The sequence below is a fragment of the Danio rerio genome, chromosome 2 (assembly GCF_049306965.1).
Source record: "Danio rerio strain Tuebingen ecotype United States chromosome 2, GRCz12tu, whole genome shotgun sequence".
In the NCBI taxonomy this organism is placed as follows: domain Eukaryota; kingdom Metazoa; phylum Chordata; class Actinopteri; order Cypriniformes; family Danionidae; genus Danio; species Danio rerio.
The window spans coordinates 62,412,849-62,433,040 of NC_133177.1; the positions used below are offsets into that span (position 1 = coordinate 62,412,849).

General features: G+C 36.5%; 1 protein-coding gene across 1 annotated transcript in view; it reads right to left on the reverse strand.

Annotated features, from left to right (window-relative positions):
• Positions 1-20,192, reverse strand: part of LOC100332639 (protein APCDD1-like) — a 47,954-nt gene that overhangs the window by 26,594 nt on the left and 1,168 nt on the right. Inside the window, exons 2-3 of the mRNA XM_021468389.3 lie at positions 7,547-7,688; positions 4,206-4,716 (exon numbers count right to left, since the gene is read on the reverse strand). Coding sequence (XP_021324064.2) covers positions 4,206-4,716; positions 7,547-7,688 — 653 coding nt within the window. The remainder of the gene's footprint in view (positions 1-4,205; positions 4,717-7,546; positions 7,689-20,192) is intronic.

Consider the following 20,192-nt stretch of genomic DNA (forward strand, 5'->3'; position numbering starts at 1 on the left):
TTTGCTGTTTTAGAGCGTAATTTTTAGTTTTTGTCACTCTTGAGGGTAATTTTCAGTTTTTGACCTTTTAGAACAGAATTTTCAGTTTATATTGTTTTAGAGCATAATTTTTAGTTTTTGACGTTTTAGGGTGTAATTTTCAGTTTTTAACGTTTTAGAACATAATTTTCATTTTTTTTGTTTTATAACGTAATTTAAATTTTTTTTATTTTATAGCGTAATTTTTGGTTTATGTCAGTTCATTATGTACTTTTCAGTTTATGACGTTTTAGGGCTTAATTTTCAGTTTTTGAAGTTTTAGGGTATAATTTTCAGTTTATGTTGTTTTAGAGCGAAATTTTCAGTTTTTGATGTTTTAGAGAATAATTTTCAGTTTTTGCTGTTTTAGAGCGTAATTTTTAGTTTTTGCTGTTTTAGAGCGTAATTTTCAGTTTTTGTCATTTTAGAGCGTAATTTTCCATTTTTGACGTTTTAGAGCGTCATTTTCAGCTAATGACATTTTAGAGCGTAATTTTCCATTTTTTGACGTTTTAGAGCGTCATTTTCAGCTAATGATGTTTTAGAGCGTAATTTTTCATTTTTGACGTTTTAGAGCATAATTTTCAGCTAATGACGTTTTAGAGCATAATTTTCAGCTAATGACGTTTTAGAACATAATTTTCAGTTTTTGCTGTTTTAGAGCGTAATTTTTAGTTTTTGCTGTTTTAGAGCGTAATTTTCAGTTTTTGCTGTTTTAGAGCGTAATTTTTAGTTTTTGACGTTTTAAAGCATAATTTTCAGGTAATGACGTTTTAGAGCGTAATTTTCCATTTTTGACGTTTTAGAGCGTAATTTTCAGCTAATGACGTTTTAGAGCGTAATTTTTCATTTTTGACGTTTTAGAGCATAATTTTCAGCTAATGACGTTTTAGAACATAATTTTCAGTTTTTGCTGTTTTAGAGCGTAATTTTTAGTTTTTGCTGTTTTAGAGCGTAATTTTCAGTTTTTGCTGTTTTAGAGCGTAATTTTTAGTTTTTGACGTTTTAAAGCATAATTTTCAGGTAATGACGTTTTAGAGCGTAATTTTCCATTTTTGACGTTTTAGAGCGTAATTTTCAGCTAATGACGTTTTAGAGCGTAATTTTTCATTTTTGACGTTTTAGAGCATAATTTTCAGCTAATGACGTTTTAGAACATAATTTTCAGTTTTTGCTGTTTTAGAGCGTAATTTTTAGTTTTTGTCACTCTTGAGGGTAATTTTCAGTTTTTGACCTTTTAGAAAAGAATTTTCAGTTTATATTGTTTTAGAGCATAATTTTTAGTTTTTGACGTTTTAGGGTGTAATTTTCAGTTTTTAACGTTTTAGAACATAATTTTCATTTTTTTTGTTTTATAACGTAATTTAAATTTTTTTTATTTTATAGCGTAATTTTTGGTTTATGTCAGTTCATTATGTACTTTTCAGTTTATGACGTTTTAGGGCTTAATTTTCAGTTTTTGAAGTTTTAGGGTATAATTTTCAGTTTATGTTGTTTTAGAGCGAAATTTTCAGTTTTTGATGTTTTAGAGCGAAATTTTCAATTTTTGATGTTTTAGAACATAATTTTCAGTTTTTGACGTTTTAGAACATAATTTTTCGTTTTTGACGTTTTAGAGCATAATTTTAATGTTTGACGTTTTAGAGCGTAATTTTATTTTTTACTTTTTAGAACATAATTTTCAGTTTTTGTCGTTTTAGAGCGTAATTTTCCATTTCTGACATTTTAGAGCTTATTTTTTTAGCTTGTGATGTTTTAGAGCGTAATTTTCTGTTTTTGTTACTCTTGAGAGTAATTTTTTGACCTTTTAAAACAGAATTTTCAGTTTATATTGTTTTAGAGCGTAATTTTTAGTTTTTAACGTTTTAGAACATAATTTTTAGTTTGTTTTATAACACAATTTTCATTTTTTTCATTTTATAGCGTAATTTTTGGTTTATGTCAGTTCAGAGCGTACTTTTCAATTTATGATGTTTTAGAGCATATTTTTCAGTTTTTGACATTTTAGAGCATAATTTTCAGCTAATGACGTTTTAGAGCGTCATTTTCAGTTTTTGCTGTTTTAGAGCGTAATTTTTAGTTTTTGACGTTTTAGAGCATAATTTTCAGGTAATGACGTTTTAGAGCGTAATTTTCCATTTTTGACGTTTTAGAGCGTAATTTTCAGCTAATGACGTTTTAGAGCGTAATTTTTCATTTTTGACGTTTTAGAGCATAATTTTCAGCTAATGACGTTTTAGAACATAATTTTCGGTTTTTGCTGTTTTAAAGCGTAATTTTCCATTTGTGACATTTTAGAGCTTATTTTTTTAGCTTGTGATGTTTTAGAGAGTAATTTTCTGTTTTTGTCACTCTTGAGAGTAATTTTTTGACCTTTTAGAACAGAATTTTCAGTTTATATTGTTTTAGAGCGTAAATTTTAGTTTTTAACGTTTTAGAGCATAATTTTTAGTTTGTTTTATAACACAATTTTCATTTTTTTAATTTTATAGCGTAATTTTTGGTTTATGTCAGTTCAGAGCGTACTTTTCAATTTATGATGTTTTAGAGCATAATTTTCAGTTTTTGACATTTTAGAGCATAATTTTCAGCTAATGACGTTTTAGAGCGTAATTTTCAGTTTTTGCTGTTTTAGAGCGTAATTTTTTGTTTTTGACGTTTTAGAGCATAATTTTCAGCTAATGACACTTTAGCACATAATTTTCAGTTTTTGCTGTTTTAGAGCGTAATTTTTAGTTTGTCACTCTTGAGGGTAATTTTCAGTTTTTGACCTTTTAGAACAGAATTTTCAGTTTATATTGTTTCAGAGCATAATTTTTCAGCTTTTAACGTTTTAGAACATAATTTTAATTTTTTTATGATTTCTAATGCAATTTTTTTTTCATTTATAAGCATAATTTTTGGTTAGTGTCAGTTCAGAGCGTACTTTTCAGTTTATGATGTTTTAGAGCATAGTTTTCAGTTTTTATGTTTTAAAGCATAATTTTTAGTTTTTGACGTTTAAGGGTGTAATTTTCAGTTTTGAACATTTTAGAACATAATTTTCATTTTTTTTGTTTTAGAACGTAATTTTCCATTTGTGACATTTTAGAGCTTATTTTTTTAGCTTGTGATGTTTTAGAGCGTAATTTTCTGTTTTTGTCACTCTTGAGAGTAATTTTTTGACCTTTTAGAACAGAATTTTCAGTTTAAATTGTTTTAAAGCATAATTTTTAGTTTTTGACGTTTAAGGGTGTAATTTTAGTTTTTAACATTTTAGAACATAATTTTCATTTTTTTTGTTTTTTAACGTAATTTTAATTTTTAAATTTTATAGCGTCATTTTTGGTTTATGTCAGTTCAGTATGTACTTTTCAGTTTATGACGTTTTAGGGTGTAATTTTCAGTTTATGTTGTTTTAGAGCGAAATTTTCAGTTTTTGACATTTTAGAACATCATTTTTCATTTTTTAACGTTTTACAGCATAATTTTAATGTTTGACGCTTTAGAGCGTAGTTTTTTTTTTTTTACTTTTTAGAACATAATTTTCAGTTTTTGTCGCTTTGAAGCATGATTTTCCATTTGTGACGTTTTAGAGCTTATTTTTTTAGCTTGTGATGTTTTAGAACATAATTTTCAGTTTTTTGTTTTATAACACAATTTTTTTTTCATTTATTAGCGTAATTTTTGGTTTATGTCCGTTCAGAGCGTACTTTTCAGTTTATGATGTTTTAGAGCATAATTTTCCGTTTTTGACATTTTAGAACGTAATTTTCAGCTTTTAACGTTTTAGAACATAATTTCACTTTTAATGTTTTATAACGTAATTTTTATTTTTTTTAATTTATAGCGTAATTTTTAGTTTATATCAGTTCAGAGTAGTGGTCTAAACCTCAATTCCTGGAGGGCCGCAGCTCTGCATACTTTAGCTCCAACCTCCTCCAACTCACAGCTGCTTAATAGTCTCTAGTAGTCTTGCATTCCTTGATTATTTGGATCAGCTGTGTTTGATTCGGGTTAGAGCAAAACTGTGCAGAGCTGCGGCCCTCCAGGAATTGAGTTTGAGACCCATGCTTTAGAAGATCATTTTTAGTTTTTGACGTTTCAGAACGGGGTTTTTTCATCAGGAAAGTGTGTTTACATAGAAAAGAGTCAGAAGAGAATCAGATAATCTGAATGTAGGCATGTTTTGAGTGTGTGTTAGTCACCCTGGCATTGTGTAGTGCGGGCTGGTAGCTGGAGGGTCTGTATGTGAGCCTGTGCTCCGCCTGGGTGTGGATGTCTCCCAGATACAGTTCCTCCAGCGCTGGCTCCAGATGCTGTTTCTCCAGACGCAGCAGCTGCAGCTCATGCATGCTGAAGTTGATCTGCGCTGTGCATTCGCTGTCTTTCTCTTCACTCCACAGCTCATAGCTCATATTCAGCCTCCAGGACCTGGAGATGCTTCTGCAGCCGCGCTCCAGCTGCAGACCCAGCGCCGCAGCCGCAGACTCGGAGTGAAACACCACTCGTGTGCTCTGGATCTGGTAGTCAGCTTCGGTGCCACCGCGGACGATCCAGGAGGCCTGACGCAGTCGCAACCGACCCCGCACCAGCAGTGTGTGTGTCGGGGAGCTGCAGTGAACGTCGCTGTAGTAGAACTGAAGCGCACTAAAGCTGCTGTTGTGGAGGAAACGATATGAGCGTGTGATGAACTCGGGCCCGGGACGGACCTCACAGCTGTGCACAGAAAAAAAAAACACACTTTAAAAATTTTGTTGAAACTTAAATAGAAAAAATAAGTTAAAGCAACATAAAAATATTTGTTTTATTTACTTTTTTTGTCCATTACATTGTTTACAGCAGTGTTTCTCAACTGGTGGGTCGCGGAGTGTGTTTTCAAAAAAAACTTCAGGAGGAGCTGTGAATTAATTTAGCTAAACTGCAACATGCTCATCTTGCGGAAATACTACCAACGATCCATCAGGTAATGTTTCCCCCTCTCTCTCTCTCTCTCTCTCTCTCTGTTGGTAAAGCGCTGATAACAAATATTATTCCTCCATATCCCATAATGCACAGCGCATCGGCCTACGGCAGCTGGATTAGTCCAAAAGGTGCAGTACTTTTTGTGGTTGGACCTGTTTTAGTACGAATCATATTCTCACCACAAACTAACCGCCCCAGGGTTCGTTTGAAAGCATACTGAGACCACCGTCTTCAAGCAGGTCTCGGTACGCTTATTTGGTCCACTTTCGGTGCGCACTCGAGTACGATTGCTGCATTCTCACCTGCCCAAATGAACCGCACCAAAAGGGAAAACGAACTCTAGTGCGATTCAATCAAACTAAATAAGGCAGGTGTGAAAGCACCCTTAGAAACCAAACATCCCATTTGCAAGGACAAACCTGCGGACTGTTTTCAAAGACAACTCCAATAGCTGAGGGCGTTACAAAAGTGCCGAACATCTTCATGTTCAAAACAACTACATGCATTCTGCGCATCTTACTGTGCTTACGGTGTAGCAAAGGCCAAGAAAGCCCACACAATAGCAGAAGAGCTTTCATTTGCTGGTTTGTTCTGTTCACCAGGATCAGTGCTAATGTTTTATTTACAGTTCACTTTAGTTAATGGTAACTGAACTTTTTCTTACCACTACTGTTTACAGTATTTGTCGTTTTTACTTTGTAATATTTCTATGATTTCGTATATTTTGTTAAATGACAACAATAAAATAATTTGTAAGTCTTGGTGATTTTCTTGTCAGGAATTGTGAATGTTATTAAATAAATACAAATGAACTATAATTCCTAAAACTATATTATAGTCCCTAAACTTTTGGGTCGCGGCTTAATGACCATGTAAAAATGTGGGTTCCATGGCCAAACCAGTTGAGAACCACTGGTTTACAGTATGGGTGTATTGCAGAAGAAACAGTAAGCAATTTTCTAACTTAGAGATTTTGACTTGTTTCTTGTCCAAATATAAAAAAATTAATAGATAAAACTGGAAAAAACTGCTTTAAAATGGCAAAAACTGAAAATTATGCAATAAAACCTGCAAAATAAAACCTGATAATTTTGCTGTCAAATGGCAAAACACTCTGAAATACACAATAAAAATGAAAACAGCAGAAAATTGAGCACTAAATGCTGAAAATTATGCATCTCTCAAATGGAAAACTAAAAATTACGCAATAAAAACAGCAAAAACTGAAATAGGCAAAAACAGGAGTCTGGGACAAACCACGCAAGCTGTGCACAGAAAAAAAAGAGGCAAAAGTGTGGGTAGATTCATTGCAATTTTTTAAAAAGATTTTGTCAATATTACATGTTATTTTTTATTAAAGGGGCAGTATGTAAGTTTGACACCCAGTGGTTGAACTAGGTATTGCACCTCTGCTTCCAAACACACAAGAGCAGGTTACCAGAGACCAACAATACTAACAGCAGTGTGCCTGGCTGATAAGCCTAGAGGCTGATTTAGGCAACTACACGCAATAGTAGGAATATTTTCCATATTAAAAGGAGTTTTTGTCCCAACCAACACCTCGAATTGATATATTAGAAATGGCTTCTATTTCTCACAGCTGAACAATAGAAAACTGACAATGATCAGCTCAGGGACAGCTCATGTGCTTTATTCAGTGTTAAATGCTAATAATGTGAGTCTGAATGCTGTTTCACATCACATTTATTGCCACACTACTGAAAGCAGCAGCAGATAGTTCAGCTTAGATCTGGAGAATAAAATAATCCGTTTGAAACTGAACTTCAGAACTGAGACTCGGTGCAAACCAACACATATCAGTGATTCAGCCTCTACATTTAATCATGGTAAAGAGCTTTAAAATGTGTTGATTAGATTATAAAGCTTACAGCAGTGAGTGCACTATTCTGTGCTGCTGAGTGGCTGTATTTACATTTCTGTTGTGTTTCGTCTAGTGCACACAGTCAAATTGCTCTTCACTGTGTATCTCATCACGCAGCGCAATGTTAGGACACGGATTTACAACGTAACCTGCTCACCAAATGTTTACACTCGTAATTATATTGTTATTGACTATTAACCTCATGTGGAACTCTGAATCTGCGTCTCATTTCAGAGTCTGCTACTGTCCACCGGAGGTCACATTTCAGTCACAGATGCATGCTCTGAGAGCCTTCCCGACTGACAGGCGACCCGGGATGCTGAAATATAATTGGCTAAACTGGCATTGGGCGGGTTAAATGACCAAAACAAAGACAGCCGTTCCGCCATGTAACGCACATGTTCAAAGCAGAATATCTGACTTCACCATTGTGTTTCAGATAAACATGAATGTTCACTGAGCATGTTTCTGAAATGTCTGCACACATATTATGGTGCTTTTATGATTTAAAAAAGTCAAACACTTACAAACAGCAGCTTTAAAACCAGCAGAAAAATCTGTCAGCGGGTTTATTAAAATGATCTTGTTTTCCTCTTGATGTTTGGCATTAAAAATTATGAAAATTGAAATATTACCAAAAAAAATGATCAAAAACTGCAAATGATGCACTAAAACAGCAAAACAGTACAGGTGTTCTCTGACCTGGTGGACACCCAGTGGCCCTGGATGTCAGGTGGCATCTGGACGGTGATGCGGGCTCCGCTGTGCAGGTGTTTCAGCATCTGGACACACTCAGTGTCTTTAGAGGACCAGTCCGGACGAGGAGACGAGCCCTTCACACACACTCAACAACAAACACACAACATAAACACTCACTGTCTGTATAATTGTGTCATTACACCTGTTGGTATGTGCATTTTGGAATTTCACAGTAATGGAAATGGCAGGATGTGCACACATTTTGAAGATGTGCATTAAAAACTGTTTAAATAGTGCAGTGTGTAGCATTGACACCTAGTGGTGGAACTAATTATTGCCGTCCAAATTCTAAATATTGAAGAGGGTTTTTTTCAACCCAGGCTCATTCTGAAAACGCCCTGTGGACATTTCTGAAGACCGCAAAATACGTCCCGGGAGGTTCATATCTTTGCAGTTTCTGTTTTCGCGAATCCACTAGAGGCAGCAGTGTGCGCTTTTTAATATCTCAAATGTCTCTCGCGCTGTTCTCGTGTAAACCCACCAGAGGCCGCTGTCGAGTGACCGTCTGTCCGACTGACTGAATGATTGACTGAATTGGCTGACCCACCCTGCTCCTTCCCTAAACCCAACCATTTTTATGGATTGACGCCCCGCCCGCTTACTTCACTTACTTCACCAACGATTTACAAAAGCCATCTAGAAAAAGAAAAGCTCTCGCCTGATTTTTACCGTGTTTTCAGATTTTACCACATTCTCACCCTGTTATTCACTCGTTCACTTTATTTTTTGGATTCTGTTTTTGTCTTACCTGATATCTGGAACCGCTCTTCCCCAGACTCAAACCTGGTTGCAGTCTCAAGTCCGCGTCTCAAGCTGCCGACGTACACGATGAGCTTACTAGACAAACCGGTTGCGGCGGGAAAGCCCTCCACACGGAGGTAAGCTGTCAGTCTAAAAGCGCCAAAAAGAACGGCGTCACACCACCCCATAGTGTTCGCTTAAAAAATGAAATGCAGCCACACGTACCTCCGGCTACGTAATTTGCGGTCTCGAGAAACATCCTTGGGACAGAATTTTCAAAATGAGCCTGGGTTGGTTTTTGCACTTAGACTCTCCTTCAATGACCTCGACACACATGCAGGTTGCCAGATTGACAACAGTGTGCACTGTAAGATGCTCAGATTATGTTTACATTTGTAATATTTGTATTATTTGCAAAGTAAAATGTGTATTTTTCAGGGCTGTCAAAATTAGCGCGTTAACGCAGGTGAATACTTTTAAATATTTAACGTGTTAAAAAATATAATGCAGTTGCAGTTTTTTTTTTAATTTCCTGTTGTTTTCAGGGACGGCGCGTGCATAGGGGCAACCTAGGCAGACGCCTTGGGCAGCAGAATAGTGAGCGAACCCGCCGGTTTTCACTTTCATCCGAACCGGTTACTTTGTTTCTCACTTTCAGGTTGACGGCGGTGTGATTGCTGTTTGCCTAGAGTGCCAGTTCAGCTCGCCCCGGCAGTTTTAATATGATGTGTCTTGCATCACTATATTCATGTTTGGTATCATTTTAAATGTCTCTGTGTGATTGGTAAAGTGGTCTTAATTTTACAGTAATATTTCACTAGTATATGTTGATTTGGTTTTTGACTTCTATAAGATCTTGATAAGATGCTCTCACTCCTAAGAGATGGTTAAGTCCTCAAATTCACCAGGCCAGGGTTTCTGTGACACTTCTATTGTCTTGAATTTATGGCTGTTTGTTTTGACTTGAGTATATAAGGTACCATGTGGTATAGGACGGGGGGAGATCTTGTAAAAAGACACCCCATTGCAGCATCTCTGAGACTTATGCTGCAATGTATTTCTCTGGTCAGGTATGCATCTCTTAACTCTTTGATTTATCTTTGATTAATGGATGTTGTATTGTTACAGTCTCATCTCTGAATTGGCTACCTGAAGATTTATTATGTAATTGGCAGAATACAATTTTACCTGACAAATAAAAAGTTTTGATTAATTCTGGAGTTTTGCGATTTCATTGTATCCAGTAGATTAGAGGAGTCTTCATTACCTTTATTGTGGCATAATTGAATTGATTAATAGGGCGCATTTGAATATTGTTAGCCATAGTGTGCCGATAACATGTAGACCTTTTAATCATTTAACCACTGGAAGTAGCCAGTTGTATGGGCTTGGCTAAGGATCTGTTTTTTTAAGACTGGGTAAGCGTTAATGCGACCAGCTTATTCAAATATAGTTAATCCTGCATCCTCTGACTATTTTCAGAGTGTCGACAATATTGTCCGTGAGAAGATGCGCAAACCCGGGGCGTGGAACTCTGAGCGATGTTGGTCCCTAATGAACGTACAATTTAGAATATCGGACCCTAGAAAATATCAAAACTCTAAATTAAATCATAAATGATGAATATGATCCGTTCTTACAATTAGAAATATAATCTAAATTTTAGGATCATTTAAATTGGAGTCAGATTGAATTCAGAGCTAAAAAAACTAATAAAAATAAATTCTAATAAATAATAAAATTCTTTTCATAAGGACTAGAGAAGGCTTGCATGCATTAAACCTTCGACCATGCTGTTAGTTTCTTTATTGAACTAATAGATGGACTCCTACACCGCCAACTTATTCAGCACGTTTTTTTACGCAGACAATTTAGCCTACCCAATTCACCTGTACAGCATGTCTTTGGGGGACTGTGGGGGAAACTGGAGCACCCGGAGGAAACCCACGCAAACGCATGGAGAACATGCAAACTCCACACAGAAACACCAACTGAGCCGAGGTTCGAACCAGCGACCTTCTGGCTGTGAGGCGACAGCACTACCTACAGCGCCACTTAATAAAATTGATAACAATGAATGTGGCATCAAGAGGCTATCCTGCGTTTCCTCCAGAGCTTCATGTCTTTTGGGGTGTTTTATTTTTAATCTTTAGACTAACTGCACTTAAAGTGAAATTCAAATGGCACTACATGCCTGTGTTTTCATTTCTGTAATAAATACGGCGTTTTGTGATTAATCATGATTAATTACAAAAAAAAGAGTGATTAATTACGTCAATTTTTTATCATTTGATAGCCCTAGTATTTAATGACTCTAAATCTGTCTTATTTCAGAAGCTGCTTCTGTCCTCCAGAGGGCGCATTTTCAGCTGTATCTGCATACTTTGAGCTGCCTTTATGACTGAAATTAAATACACTCTTTTCCACCATCTGGCAACCCAGGGTGCTGAAATACAATTTACATTTAGTCATTCAGCAAGTTTCTGGAGGGCACATACATCTGCAGAAGTGAGAGCAGATAAGGAGCAGAGCCAGAAGTCACTTTGTAAGCAAACACCAGAGCTTTGAATTTGATGCGAGCAGTGACTGGAAGCCAGTGCAAACGGATGAGCAGCGGAGTGACATGTGATAGAACAGTTGGTTGAACTGGCAGTGGGCGGAGTTATGGAGATCAAAATAAAGCCAGACATTCTGACACAGAACAACGCACATTTTCTAAATCATAAAAATACCATGAAATGTCCACTTGGCATGTTTATTAAACACCTGCACACATATTATGCTATTTTAATGATGTAGAGCAGTCAAAAACAGCACAGCACCTTTAAAGAAACTACAACATGCTTAAATCACATGGTCCCAGTTCAAAATAAGCTGAAAAATAACCCAGACAAAAACCCCACACACTAGTCAATGTGGATATTTGAGAAAATGAAGTGCTTAATGAGTGTGGGAATGTGCTGGTGATTTGGACAGAGTCGAGGAATTATAATTCATTTTTGAAAGTCATATAATGACGCTGGGAGAAAGCAGAGCTCATGGCTGGATAACACTAAACACATTTCTGGCCTGTGATCAGGAGCTCCATGCGGACGCCAGATGAAGAGAGGAAAACCTGGAGAATCTGAGAATTAAACCTCAGAAATGAAGAGTTTGAGCGCCTGAGGCTTCAGATCTGCGTTCCACATGATGGAGCATTCATGGCAAGATCTGCATTACAGCAACACAAACGTCAGCAAATATACAGGTTTCCCAGAGCAGGAGCTCATTTACACATTAATCCAGAGCCGAGTCAGGGCAGCGTGCAGCTTTCAGATGATAAAATAACAGCATGAGCTCACTTCCACCATGCAGCAAAGAGTAAACAATAATGTGCCTTCAAAAATAACAAGGCAACAGAAAACTCCATTCATTCATTCATTCATTCAGTCATTCATTTCATTTTCGGCTTAGTCCCTTTATTAATAGCGGGTCGCCACAACGGAATGAACCGGCAACTTGTCCAGCATATGTTTTACGCAGCAGATGCCCTTCCAGCTGCAACCCATCACTAGGAAACATCCATACACACTCAATCACACATACACTACAGACAATTTAGCCTACCCAATGCCCCTATACCACATGTCTTTGGACTAGTGGGGAAATCGGAGCACCAGGAGGAAACTCACACAAACACTGGGGGAACATGCAAACTCCACACAGAAAAGCTAACTGACCCAGCCGAGGCTCGGACCAGCAACCTTCTTGCTGTGAGGGGATTGTGTAACACTACTTTCCTCACATACAAAAAATCTTAGCTTAAAGAACATTTTAACTTCATATTTTGAATAACTTTACACATTAATTCTCGTCTAGATACTGTTTACATTAAGCAAACTTTACTTTTATATTATGTTTACTAACTACAAAAAACACTTGAATGTTATTCTTGTCTATATACTGATTATGTGACCCAAACTTTACACTTTTATTTTTGTTAATAAACTAATTACATAAACCAAACTTTAGGATTTAACTATAGTCTATATAGCGATTACATAAAACAAACGTTACACCTTTTCTTGTCTATATACTGATTACATAAAACAAACTTTTATTAATAAAAACAATTTTAATCTTGTCTATTTACTCATTATATAATCCACATTTTGCACTTTTATTCTTGTCTATAAACTGATTAAATGAACCAAACTTAAGCCTTTTATTATTGTCTATATACTGATTACATAAAACAAATGTTACACTTTTGTTATTGTCTATATACTGATTACATAGAACAAACTTTACAGTTTTATATTTGTCTTTATACTGATTACATAAACCAAACTTTAAATTTTTTTCTTGTCTATACACTAATTACATAAACCAAACTTTACATTTCTATCCTTGTCTATATACAGTACAAATTGCATAAAACAAACTTTACACTTATTTATGTCTATATACTGATTACATAAACCAAACTTTACACTCTTATTTATGTCTATATATTGATTACATAAACCAAACTTTACACTTTTATTAATCTATATACTGATTGCATAATCCAAACATAAGCCTTCTATTCTTGTCTATATGCTGATTACATAAAAGGAACATTACAGTTTTTCTTGTTTATATACTGACTACAATAAACAAACTTTACACTTTTATTTATTGTCTTTTTACTGACTATATAAAATTAACTTTTTTTTTTCATTTCTATACACTGATTACATAAACCAAACTTTACACTTTTATTTATGTCTATATACTGATTACATAAACCAAACTTTACACTTTTATTAATCTATATACTGATTAAATAAACCAAACCTTACACTTTTATTCATCTATATACTGATTACATAAACCAAACTTTACACTTTTATTCATCTATATACTGATTACATAAACCAAACTTTACACTTTTATTCATCTATATACTGATTACATAAACCAAACTTTACACTTTTATTTTTGTCTATATACTGATTACATAATCCAAACTTAAGTCTTTTATTCTTGTCCATATGCTGATTACATAAAACAAACATAACATTTTTCTTGTTTATATACTGACTATATAATCCCAACTTTACACTTTTATTTTTTGTCTTTATACTAATTAGATGAAATAAACTTTACACTTGTATATTTGTCTTTATACTCATTAAACAAACCAAACTTTTTTTCATTTCTATACACTGATTACATAAACCAAGCTTTAGACTTTTATTTATGTCTATATACTGATTACATAATCTAAACTTTACACTTTTTTTGTCTATACACTCATTACATAAACCAAACTTTACACTTTTATTAATCTATATACTGATTACATAAACCAAACTTTACACTTTTATTAATCTATATACTGATTACATAAACCAAACTTTACACTTTTATTAATCTATATACTGATTACATAAACCAAACTTTACACTTTTATTAATCTATATACTGATTACATAAACCAAACTTTACACTTTTATTAATCTATATACTGATTACATAAACCAAACTTTACACTTTTATTAATCTATATACTGATTATATAAACCAAACTTTACACTTTTATTAATCTATATACTGATTACATAAACCAAACTTAAGTATTTTATTCCTGTCTACATGCTGATTACATAAAATTTTTTTACATTTTTCTTGTTTATATACTGACTACATAAAACAAATTTAGCACTTTTATTATTGTCTATATACTGATTACATACAGTAGAACAAACTTACAGTTTTATATTTGTCTTTATACTGATTACATAAACCAAACTTTGAACTTTTTTCTTGTCTATACCGTGGAGAAGATTTCCAGCTGAGCTCACAGATCTGGGCTGAATGTCAAACACACACAGCATCCGGATCCAGTCCAAAACACAAGCTCTTTACCACACGGCCTCCGTCTTCCGCACAGACGCTTTCACGGCCCTCTCCTTAATTCTGATTATATACACACACGTTTATGAGCGGATCGCAGACGGTTTAATAGACGGAGGAAAGAGGTTTCGTCATGTGGCTAAGAATAACAGCTAATGCACTTTCAGCACAATCATTATTTTCTCTCTCTACACTGTAAAGAGGAGGATGTTCTCTGTTTTTATCGATTGCTGGAATATGTTTGACAAGATTTTCATCTGTCTCATTATAGCTGAACATTTTATTCAATGTGTCTTGTAATTTTTCTGTTGGATTTTTTATTTATTAGCAGATCTCATTTGTTTTTTAGGGAAGTTATCATTTTAGCCAATTTGGACTTTCAGCACAATTCATTGATTTTCCTAGGGCTTAGTCTCATTTATCAGAGGTCACCACAGAGGAATGAACCGCCAACTACTCCATCATATGTTTTACACAGTGGATGCTTTTCCGGATGCAACCCATCACTGGGAAACACCCATACACACTCACACAAACACTACAGTTAGTTTAGTTCATCAGTTCCTCTATAGCGCATGTGTTTGGACTGTGGGTGAAACCGGAGCACCCGGAGGAAACCCACGCCAACACGGGGAGAACATGCACACAGAAGCGCCAACTGACCCAGCCAGGACTCAAACCAGCGATCTTCTTGCTGTGAGGCAACAGTGCCAACCACACAGACACTGTGCCACCCACATATACATTGTCAAAACAAACTTTAATTTTGGACATAATTAATCTTGCACAACACTAGAATGTATAATAATAAACAATAACATGTTTCCCTGGTCCACAAATAGAAAACATACACACTTCTACCAAATCTAAAAAAAAATTACAAATGATGCTTTGGCTGACAGTAAATGTAGGAAAACTCATGAATTAATCAGTGTATTACATAAAGATTCAGTTTTGAGTTTACACGATGACATCATCACGCGATGACATCACAGCTCCATTCAGCAGCACTTGGCATTGTCCTCCGAGTCTGATCTGGCAGCAGTGACGTGCCCGTGAGCCGCTGTGAAGTAAGTCTGGCGTTCTGGCTTCTCTGTGACCCGATCCTGAGGTTTTTCCCTCTATAAATTTACAGCGGGCTTTAATCTCTCCTGACGGCAGGCTGTTTTTACGGCTGCTGGGAAAGACTGCTATAATGCGCCACTTAATTGAACGTTAGATTCTCTTAAACGCACTGGAGGCAGGGAGCGGATGAGGAGCTCCTTTTATCTCTGGCTTTTGTTTGATGTGGTTGGCCAGCGCTGATGATGAAATGGGTCACATGACCTTTGGTATGCTTTAATGTTGACCTTCACAAATACACCAGCGGAGCACAGATATTGTGTGTTACTGTTATATCATCGCTTTTCTTCTATTCATTAAAAAAAACCCAGATGTAATAAGCTATGCAAAGTAACACTATATAGTGCAGGGGTCACCGATCTCGTTCCTGGAGGTCCGGTGCTCTGCAGGGTTTAGCTCCAACTTGCCTCAACACACTTGCCTGGGTGTTTCAAGTATACCTAATAAGACCTTGATTAGGTTTTTCAGGTGTGCTCAATTAGGGTTGGAGCTAAAATCTGCAGGACACCGGCCCTCCAGCAATGAGATTGGTGATCACTGCACTATACAGTGTGTAAGTATGTAAAGTAGCACTATATAATGTAAGACTATGTAACACTATGTCATGCATCATCATGTAATGTAAACTTATTGTAATGTAACACTATCCAGTGTAGCACTATGCAAAATAACTATGTAACACTATATAATGTAACACAATGTAATGTAACACTATATAAAACTATGTAAAGTAACACTATGTACTGTAACTATGTAAAGTAGCACTATATAATGAATGATTATTGCATATAACACTATGCAATGTAACACAGTGTAACACTTTGCAATGTAACTATATAATGCAACACTGTATATAATGTATTATGTAACTGAACGCTGAATAGCATTATATATTTTAAGTTTAACACTATGTAACACTGTGTAATAAGGAGTGATAAGGTAAAAAATGGGTAACAGAGGTTGGATTACTCACACAATGAACAAACTAATCTGGACTGTGTATTTGTTGGACTGTACACTCACCGGCCACTTTATTAGGTACACCTGTCCAACTGCTCGTTAACACAAATGTCTAATTAGCCAATCACAGGGCAGCAGCTCGCTGCATTTAGGCATGTAGACATGGTCAGGATGATCTGCTGTAGTTCAAAGCGAGCATCAGAATGGGAATTTAAGTGACTTTGAACGTGGCATGGTTGTTGCTGCCAGACGGGCTGCTCTGAGTATTTCAGAAACTGCTGATCTACTGGGATTTTCACGCACAACCATCTCTAGGGTTTACAGAGAATGCTCCAACAAAGAGGAAATATCCAGTGAGCGGCAGTTCTGTGGGCGCAAATGCCTTGTTGATGCCAGGGGAGAATGGCCAGACTGGTTCCAGCTGACAGAACGGCAACAGTAACTCAAATAAGCACTCGCTACAACCGAGCTCTGCAGAAGAGCATCTCTGAACATGTCCAACCTTGAGGCGGATGGGCTACAGCAGCAGAAGAGCACACCGGGTGCCGCTCCTGTCAGCTAAGAACAGGAAACTGAGGCTACAATTCACACAGACTCACCAAAACTGCACAATAGAAGATTGGAGAAACGTTGCAGCAACTGTGTGATGCTATCATGTCAACATGGAGCAAAATCCAGTAGCGTGTTGAATCTATGCCACCAAGGATTAAGGCAGCTCTGAAGGTAAAGGGGGTTTGACCGGTACTAGTGAAGTGCGCCTAATAAAATGGCCGATGACTGTGTATATTAATTTTTATATGTCAATATTATTTTCACTGCAGGTCAAATTCAATCATTAATTAAAAACCAATTCCTTCATTATGTAACAAAATACATTATTGGGTAAATTATATTATAATTAGGTATAATTTTAGAAAAAAGCAAATACATACATTAAATTAAATATTTCGTTTGCCGAAAAAAACAAGATATTTAGTAAAGGCCATGTTCCATTAGACTGTAAACTTTCAACTAAATAGATCAAAACTTCATCATTATCATTAGTAATATGCATTGCTAAGAAATTAATTTGCTCTGGTGTAAAGGGGATGCTCCACAGTATGATTTCATTTAATGTTTAACTCTTACGCCTGTTTCTTACCGCAAGCGTCAGCGGCGCGTGAGCAGAGCGTGAGCAGCGCGTATGTCGAGCAGTAGCAGCACGCAGGCGTTTGCCTTTCACACCAGCTGCGTCTGCAGCGCGCAGCTCTCCGGCAGCTGCTGCAGAGATCAACCTATCTCTGTCTATTCTATCTAGTTACCCATGTCTCTCTATACACTTTTTAAACTTTTCATCTGCACCAAGGCCCCTCCTATGCTGTGTCTTTAACCTGCAAATGTTTATTTTACAAATTTTATAGATCAAATAGTGCTGTATGCTTCTCAAGCTATATGAGAAATTCTACAGTCAGAAGACAATCGCCTGTGATATCATGTCATTTGTTTTTTGATTGTCAGGTTGCTGTAGACCTAGTTATAATAATATTCATACAATATAGTTATAATGATATTTATACATGATCAAACTAGTGTTACTTTCTCCGCTTCAGTGATGTCCAGCGGCAGAATAACAGCTCGTTAATTCATGCTCGTGCAGAGGATGAGACGGACGAAAGTGACCAATGCAGGCCATTCTTTTACTTATTTTCGTGTTGTCAGATTCACAGAGCAAACAGCTCCCGGTAGGAATAACTCGAGTCGACATAAAACAAAGCCGATTAAAACTTTCTTCCTCTGCTCAGCTGCACAGAACACAGCGAGCTCACATCATCCAGCATGCGTGTCGAACTACACTACCCACAATACACTTCGCTATGGACTACAAATCCCTTAAATATTCTATTTCTAGTTTTGTAGTTCAGGCCTAAATAAATGTTTGTGCCGTTTTTAATCGTTTTAAGTTCATTTGATTGACTATATATGAACCATTTGACATTATTAACGCATTTATTGGGTAAAATTGCAACTTTTTACTGTCATTCAATGTGTTTTGGTCATTATCAATGCACTGTCACTTTAATTGAGCGTGAGCAGCGCGTCAAAAATAGACCCAGCGCCGAAACTATCGCTGCACTGCTGCTTCGGCGACGCTCACGCCTCGCTCTGACGCGCTGCTGCTGCGTGCGGTATGAAAGCTCTAATCTGTTAACATGGACGCCGAAAACACACGCGCTGCTCACGCTCTGCTCACGCGCCGCTGACGCTTGCGGTGTGAAACAGGCGTAAGACTCCACATTTTAAGTTGTGTCACATCAGCCAAATCTCAAATGAATAAATACATGTCTCTTAGCATGAGCCCAGATTCACATATGCACAGTCCTAACCAATATTGTTTTGGCAATAAATAAAACTCTCTGATTTCTTTGATCATTTATTCTCTGTAAGTGCAGATTACGTAACACTGAAGACACTTTGGTAAGACTTTATTGTGATGGTCCCTATTGCACATTTTGTTGACTGAAAGTTGCATTGCAGCATGCCAAATACCTCTCATTTGAGTTTTAGTGGGCTGTCTGCTAAATATCTGCTGATACTTTTAATTTTTCACTTTCGCCAATAGGGTATATGCCGAGCTAGTGCTGTTCCCATGCTGATAAACTTCTACTGTTATTCTTAGTTTTTTTCCCATTTTGAAGGATTCCTTTTACAGCATCGATGTTGTAATGTAGTTAAAATACAATCAGTTAAATAGACTCTGGCATTCACTTATTTGCTCAAGCGTAAAACGAGACAAAAAGCCGTTTACTCGCACACGCCAGTCAGAATCGGCAGGCTAGCGCAGAAGCTCCATTGAATATACTGGGGTAAAATAAATGCTCATATTTTAAAGACATGGCGGGGGGAAATGTAATGTAATGCAGTGCTTCTTGCACAATCTGAGACCCACTTTATATCGGATATCACTCAGCCAGTGGAGACTGATTTTTAAAGAAAACGGATCTTAAACATGCAGTTTTTGCAATGGCATACAGTTCACCGGAAGCGCTTAACCCAGGTTACTGGCAAATTAAAAGTCCTATTAACATGTTTCGGCAAATACCCCAAAGGTGAAGGTTTTTTTTCTCGCCGCTGTCGCCACTGGCTTGCATGGTTCGGGATCTGTAGAGCTGCGTATGCATGGATTTGCTCTTCAGTGTTTGGACTCTCAGTAGTGATTCTCTTCAGCTATTCAGAATGCAGCAGCACGAGTGGTCTTTAATGAAGCTAAAAGAGCACACGTCACTCCGCTGCTCATTCGTTTGCACTGGCTGCCAGTTGCTGCTCGCATCAAATTTAAAGCTCTGATGTTTGCTTACAAAGCGACTTCTGGCTTTGCTCCTTCTTATCTGCTCTCACTTCTGCAGATGTATGTGTCCTCCAGAAACTTGCGTTCTGTGAATGAACGTCGCCTCGTGGTTCCATCCCAAAGAGGGAAGAAATCACTTTCCCGATCTCTCGCATTCAATCTGCCCAGTTGGTGGAATGAACTCCCTAACTGCATCAGAACGGCAGAGTCACTCGCTGTCTTCAAGAAACCACTAAAAACTCAACTATTTAGTCTCCACTTCCCTTCCTAATCTGTAATCTGGATATACCACTAACTGTACTTAAAAAAAAAAATTACTAATACTTTCCTTCTTAGACTTTACACACCTGAAACTTGCCTACAGCACTTCTTCATTGTTGCTCTAATAGTTGTGTAAGTTGCTTCCTTGTCCTCATTTGTAAGTCGCTTTGGATATAAGCGTCTGCTGAATGACTAAATGTAAATGTAAAATGTAAATGTTTATTAAACGACACTGAACTGAACTGAACTTAAACACTGAAAACTGAACTACACTGTTTACATTCACTTCGATCTTCTTTG